We start from the raw sequence: 7,392 nt of genomic DNA on the forward strand, positions 1-7,392 counted from the left end.
GTAATTCTTCAAAGTCTAATAATGTTTGAGAATTTATAATATCAATATCTGTTATCATATCTATATCTGTTCTAAAAGGTATACCATATTTTGAAATATTTTTCTTCCTTTTTTCCAATTTATCTATAATATCTATAATATCTTTTATGATTATTGACCTTACAATTCCTTTAGCGAAATTTTCTAATAAGTTTTCTTTAAAACATTTTAATATTTCTTGTGATGCATATAATTGTTCTTGATATCCTATCTTATCAATTTCTTTTTCAAACTTAATTTCTTTTTTATTTTTAACAACCTTTTTTATATTATATGGTCCTCTCTTATATTTGGGTTTTTCTATTTTATGATTAGTCATTAATAATTCTCACAAATTTTTAGAAAAATTATATGTTAATTTTTTAAGGACTTAAATAGAAGATTTATATTGGATAAAGGGTTGTTTTTTAATATTTGTTTAAGGGTATTTTAGGTAATCCAAAATGTTTAGAAAAGTCAAAGGCTATTTTGGAAAATCCTTCCTTTATTTAGGTCAATTTGAGGTATTTCCCCAACGGAAGACAATTCGACAACAAGAAGATGCGAGACTTATGCAACGAACTGGGGATAAAGAAGGATTTCTCGACGCCTCATGACCCCCAAGCAAATTAGCAAGTTGAGGCAATGAACAAAACCATCAAGCATACCCTGAAATGGAAGCTTGACGCCTCGAAGGGGGCGTGGGTCAATGAGCTTCCCCACGTCTTCTGGGCCATCTGCACAACTAGTCGAATCACTACAAGGGAGACACTCTTCCTGACAACCTACGGAGCCGAAGCCAAGAGCCCTGTCGAGGTAGGAGTCCCATCGTATTGTCAAATACACTTCAATGAGATCAGTAACGACGAAACTTGAATGAGTGAACTCCACCTCCTTGAAGAAAGGAGGGATACCTCCTAATTGAAACTAGCCAAGTATCAAAGGAAGATGACCCGCTATTATAACTCTAAAGTCAGAAATCGAACTCTTCGATTAGGGGATCTCGTCCTTAGAAGGGTCTTCCAATCGTCAAAGCCAACTAGGGCTGGAGTGTTTGGACCAAATTGGGAGGGTCCTTATCACATCTGCAAGGAGTCCCGACCTGATACTTTTGAAATTGAAGATATGACAAGAAGAGTATTGCCTCATCAATGAAACATCGAACACCTGAGAAAGTACTATCAATGATGAACGTATGCTCCGATCCGATCTCCATACTGTCTAATATGTGTTTGTCATGATCCGATCTCATTTGTAACTTCCCTGTCTTACTATGTTTTGAAATTGCCTTAGTGATGGATGATGTAACCTCTAAGTAATGATACTTCAGTTTTTTATATCAAATCAATTAATGAGTTGTTGCCTCGGTTATTTAAAATGTTATTGCGCCGATCACCTTTTATCGACTGGTTATCGATAAGTAGTGCTTATTGTTTGCTTAAGTGTTTATCATTTATTTACTAAAGTACGAACAGTTCAACACAAGAAAAAGGAGGAAGCACTAATACTTGAAAGAAAAATTTTCATTACATTCATTTTAAAATCAAGTTACAAAAAGGGAGGCAGAAGCCATTACAAAAATAGTTCCACTCTACTGAGGCATCATCCACCCGGGCCGCCAGCTCTTCCTCTGGGGGCCTCTAGAGCTTCCTCGGCAAACCTATCAGGTCAGCCTCCAGTAGGCCCACCAAACTCTGCCTCCAGTGAGGATATGTCCAAAGTAGGGTAGACCTCCTTCAACAGACCCAACAGTCCCTGGGCACTCCAAGAGGCCCACTAGTTGGCAAAGTCATCGTACAGGGGATGCTCATTGAAGTGATCGATGAAATTCTACACAGCTGCCTCCCCTACCGACTTCAGCTCCCCATTCAAGGAGAGCTGATATGGGCAGGCGGTGGTGCTCGTTGGTGTGATCAATTTGCTCGTCAGAGCAGTCATCTAACACTCAGTTTCGTGTAGCTCCTTCTTCAGCCTTTCAATATCGGTATTGGCCCTCATCAACTGGGCCTCCGCCGCCTGCTTCGTCGAATCCACTTCAGAGACCTTCTTCTGGGCAGCCCGAACTTCATCTCCATTTATCATCGCCTCCTCGAGGCGCTTGCCAAGGTCGGCGTTCTTGGCCCTCAGATCTTTGATCAGGCCCTCCAGCTGAACACTTGTGCTGAGGGCCTGGGCTATGCATGCACTGTTGGCCACCACCAGGTCTTCAGCAATGCATGAGGCAGTGTGGTCCTTCCACTCCTCGGTCCAGTACTTGTTATGGACCATTGCCACCGCCGCCGTCTTAGGAGGTAAAGCCTCCAGCACTTCTTTGACGGGCTCTTCAACGTTCACGTCCAAAAAATCCACCTCCTTTGTGGGGCGGGCCCTCTTCCTCTTCGGCTGTCCTGGCACTTGAGATAGGGAAACGACCGAAAGTGGAGCTTCGATCATGGCAGCCAGGGGATAGGGACAGCCACGGAGGTTCGACAACCTTCCCCTTGAGGACCACCCCAGTTGGAATTGTCATCTGCCTCAAAGCTGGGGGTGGCCTCGCCACGGTGGCCCTCTTCGAAAAGCCCACAGCCTTCTTACCCTTCCTAAGCAAATTTGTCTCGGGGTCTTCTTCGAACTCCTCATCCGTCGGAGGCTGAAACCTCTTACTAGCATCAACCAGATCCTCCATCTGCTTCTTGTAGGCAGATGCGGAGGTCTTCACGGCTCTAGCCTTGGCCATCATCTTCTGAATTGTTGATAAGAGTGTAAAATACCATATTTTCCCCTCTTAACTATTGCATTCATGTGATTATATTATGCCAAAATGCACTCATTACTCTTATATTTTGGTTTAGGTTGCATTTTGGTGAAAAAGATGAAATTCGGAAGAAACAAGTGAAAAATGACCAAAGTAGAAGAGAACGAAAGTTCGGGGACTAAAGTGGAATTGATCCAAACTTGTGTCTAAGATTATGATGAAGATTTGAAAGTGTTAGAGGTCAAGTGGATGAGGAAAGAAGTCAAAGGGATGAAATAACATCAAAGTTTGATCAATACATCAATTTCCAATCGAAAACTAAAACACCAGTTTTTAGTCTCATGTTGGGACTCATTTTTGACATGGAAGATGATCGAATTGGGAGATTACTTCTGAATACAAATTGTGGCCCTTTGAGTTAGTTATCCAATGCAACTTGAATCACCTCAATTGGACATCGGGAAAGAAAGTTATGATTAAAACACTGAAAGCTGTCTGGTGAAACCATGCGGCCGCATGCCTTTCTACTATGCGGTCGCATACACCTATACCGAGAATTGAAGAGGCTGAAAGTGTATAACCATGCAACCGCAATGACAATAACCATGCGGTCGCATAGTGTTTTTTGGGCGGCCGAATCTCAGTTTCCTTATACGATTGAATCTCTTATGGTAACCTAATTTTCACGAGATATAAATGCCCAAAACCACCCAGAACGAGGAGAGACGCCCCAGACCTATTTCTTTCATCTTGGTGCTCAAGAAACTCCATGGAAAACTAAGAAACTCGGTGAAGCAACGAAAGAACTCATTGGATTTGGAGATTTCACGTCATAATTTCATGTAATTCGAACTCTCTTTGCTTAATAATTTCTAGATTTGGATTTTCTCATGGATTCAGTCATGTTTTTTCCATTGTTAAATTAAACTATTTGTTGAGTTTCAATTTAAATTACTTATTGTTGAGATTATTTTAACTTTTATCAAATCCTTCATAGATCTAGCCATACTCTTTCTATCGAATGATTGAAATAATTATTGAATTTTAATCTTAATATTACTTTATTGGTGGATTGATTACTGCCTTATGCCTGACGTATATGGTCGATTTTTTTATCTTGTTCCAATAAAAATGTGCGAATGTGTTATAGAAAATCTAGATTCTAGAAACATAATTGGAATAAAATTGGACTTCACTGTTAAATCTTCCAATTAGAGAGTTGGGAAGAAAACCTCTAATTGAGTAAAAATACATGAATTATTGATGTTGATTGATCCAATCCAATGGGGGAACTCCGACGCTTCACTAATTCGCATATTGATAATTAATTTTTATTTCAAGTGACAAATCATTCCCACATTTAATTACGAAAACCCTTGTTTGTTTGATCTTTTGAGAATTTTTCCATCTCCCTGTGGATACGACATCCCAAAGCTGTACTACAATCACCGCGTTATTCTTTGGGTGTAATCAAATTTTGGCGCCGTTGCCGGGGAGACGGTACAAGTAATCAAGGGATCGACCGAAAAAGGGTGACATCGTTCCCTTTCCTTCATTTATATTTGATTTAATTTTTTTTAAGAGTTATTTTTATTTTGTTTTCACATTTTTTTTTGTGTGTTTGATGAGCAGGGATCGAGGCAATCAGGGGAGTTCTACTGGAGCACCTTATCCAGTGTTTGAATCTCAATATAACCCTTATTTTGCTACTACATCAATTGCCACGAATACCTCAACACATAACACTATGTCTGATAGTGAACACGACGATGCTCCTTATAGGACTTTACATGATTATTTGCACCCCACACGTACATCCACACCATCATGCATAATGTTTCCGCCCAATATGCCATGTATGGAACTAAAACCGGGAATGATTCAACTTCTTCCTACTTTTCATGGACTTGACAGCGAAAATTCATACGTGCATATTAGGGAATTTGAGGAGGTAGTTGCAAACTTCCACAATCAACATGGTACAACGGATGCAGCCAGGTTAAAATTTTTCCCGTTTTCACTTAAAGAGAGAGCAAAAACCTGGCTATATTCGTTGAGACCACGCTCAATTGGTACGTGGGCTGTAATGACGCAAGCATTTTTTAATAAATACTTTCCCCACCATAAGACTAGCACCCTTAAGAAGCAAATCTCATCTTTTACCCAAAAGAATAGTGAGACCCTATATCAAGCCTGGGAGAGATTTAAAGAACTACAAGCCCTTTGTCCTCACCATGGTTATGAGAGCTAGCGTATAGTTAGTTACTTTTATGAGGGATTAACACCTAGGGAACGTCAATTCGTAGAGATGATGTGTAACGATGATTTCCTGCAAAAGGACCCGGATGAGGCCATAGAGTATCTAGACGATCTTGCTGAGAAAGCTCATACTTGGACAGAACCTAGCCCTACTGATAGTACCAATAGGTCACGACCCCCAGGAAACCCCACTAGTACAGGTATCTACCAACTTAGGGAAGAAGATAGTCTTAAGGCCAAAGTGGAAGCCCTTACTAAGGAATTTGAGACCTTGCGTGCTAAAGGCTCTAAACCTGCACAAACTGTTTCGCGTGTTGAATCTTTGGGACCTTGTTTTGTGTGCGGTGGAGTAGATCACCTAGCCCAAGAGTGCACCACTTTAATTGAGATGAGAGGGTAATGCCTTAGGCACATATAGGAAGCCCTATTCTCCTTTCTCCGAATCCTATGACCCAGGGTGGCGCAATCATCCCAATCTTAGCTGGAAATCTGAAAACCAACAAACTACCCAATCAAATAGAACTTACAGTGCACCATCATATCAACCCACACCCTCTAGGAACTCTTTAGAAGATACCCTACATGCATTCATAGAGGCACAAGGCAAGACCAATCAGAAGTTTGAGACTATGATTAACCAGGTAGTGGAGGAAAATAAGGAGATAAAAAATCATGTGTCTAAATTGACCAATGCCTTAACTGTGGGGGAACGTGGGAAATTTCCAGCACAAGCTCAACCTAATCCTAAGGGACAGCATATGGCTCAAACCTCAGGTTCAGGAGAGAGTAACCTTAAGGAAGCAAATGCCATCACCACCCGATCTTGGAAGGTTATAGAACCAATTTCAAAACCTAGGGAAAGTGAAAAGGAGTCTAGTGAGTCTGACGAAAGTAGCCCTAGTGATGAGGCAGTAGGAAATCCATCGAGGGTACCTTTTCCACAAGCCCTTAAGCTTAGCCCAAAATCAGTCAATCAACACAGTGAGATCCTAGAACACCTTAGGCAAGTAAAAATCAATCTTCCACTCTTGCATGTAATTTCACAAGTTCCTACATATGCGAAAGTCCTTAAGGACTTGTGCACTGTGAAGAGGAAACACATTGTCAAGAAGACTGCCTTCTTGATCGAACAAGTGAGTGCTGTGATTGAACAAAGGATCCCACCGAAATATAAGGACCCTGGCTGTCTAACTGTTTCCTGTGTCATCGGGAACCATGAGTTTGCACAAGCTCTTCTTGATCTGGGAACCAGTGTTAATCTCATGCCCCATTCCATATACTTACTATTAGGTCTTGGCGAAATTAAACCCACTTCTGTGGTTCTACAACTAGCTGATAGATCCACTATAAGACCTAGGGGAGTAGTTGAAGATGTGTTGGTTCAAATTGATAAATTCTACTACCCAGTTGATTTCTTAGTCTTGGATGTGAAGGTTGATGTTAATGTTGATTCTAAAATTCCTATTATTCTTGGTAGACCTTTCCTCGCCACAGCTAACGCCCTTATAAATTGCAGGAATGGTCTAATGAAATTGTCTTTTGGGAATATGACTCTAGAAGTCAAAATTTTTCACATTGCTAAGCAACCAATGGAAAGTGATGAGTGCCACCACACACATATGATTGAGGCACTCACTCAGGAGGAGGCACTTGAGACTACAAATTCTGACCCCTTAAATCTTTTTCTTTTGAATTCTGCAAATCCAGCAAGTGTTAATGATGAAGAATATGCTAACCTTTGTGCTATTTTTGCAAAATTTCAGAACTATGGGATATCACCATGGCAACCCAAATTTGAAGAATTGCCAAAAAGGACGGGCGGCCAGCAACCATTAAGCATTGAGAGTCCCAAACCAGATTTGAAACCGCTACCCCCAGGATTGAAACATGAATTCCTTGGACCAGGTGATACTTTTCCTGTAATTATTTCTTCAGAATTGGATGCATTACAATGTGAGCAACTTTTAAACATTCTGAATGAACACAAATCTGCATTAGGTTGGACCATAGCTGACATTAAGGGTATTAGTCCTCTAATTTGCTCACATAGGATTCATATAGAAGAAGGAGCCACCCCTAAAAGAGACCCACAGCATAGACTAAACCCGACAATGAAAGAAGTTGTGAAAAATGAAGTGCTGAAACTGTTAGATGCAGGTATCATTTATCCTATTGCAGATAGTAAATGGGTTAGTCCTACACAGGTAGTCCCTAAAAAGTCTGGTGTCACAGTGGTAAAAAATGAAGTAGGTGAAATGGTCCCAACAAAAACAGTGACTGGATGGTGCGTGTGCATTCATTATAGGAAGTTGAATGCTGCCACCCATAAGGACCACTTTCCCCTCCCATTTTTAGACCAAATCCTGGAGCGTGTGGCTGGC

The 7,392-nt window shown here is 40.8% G+C and overlaps 2 protein-coding genes across 2 annotated transcripts in view; both read left to right on the plus strand.

The window, feature by feature from the left end:
- LOC111411217 overlaps nt 1–635 on the plus strand; it is a 10,233-nt gene extending 9,598 nt beyond the window's left edge. Inside the window, exon 8 of the mRNA XM_023041771.1 lies at nt 532–635. Within this exon, the coding sequence (XP_022897539.1) occupies nt 532–635 (104 nt within the window). The remainder of the gene's footprint in view (nt 1–531) is intronic.
- Nucleotides 636–5,060: 4,425 nt separating this feature from the next.
- Nucleotides 5,061–7,392, plus strand: part of LOC111411218 — a 5,885-nt gene continuing 3,553 nt past the window's right edge. Inside the window, exons 1-2 of the mRNA XM_023041772.1 lie at nt 5,061–5,355; nt 5,468–7,295. Of these exons, the coding sequence (XP_022897540.1) occupies nt 5,061–5,355; nt 5,468–7,295 (2,123 nt within the window). The remainder of the gene's footprint in view (nt 5,356–5,467; nt 7,296–7,392) is intronic.

The sequence above is a fragment of the Olea europaea genome, chromosome 15 (genome assembly GCF_002742605.1).
Source record: "Olea europaea var. sylvestris chromosome 15, O_europaea_v1, whole genome shotgun sequence".
Lineage (NCBI taxonomy): Eukaryota > Viridiplantae > Streptophyta > Magnoliopsida > Lamiales > Oleaceae > Olea > Olea europaea.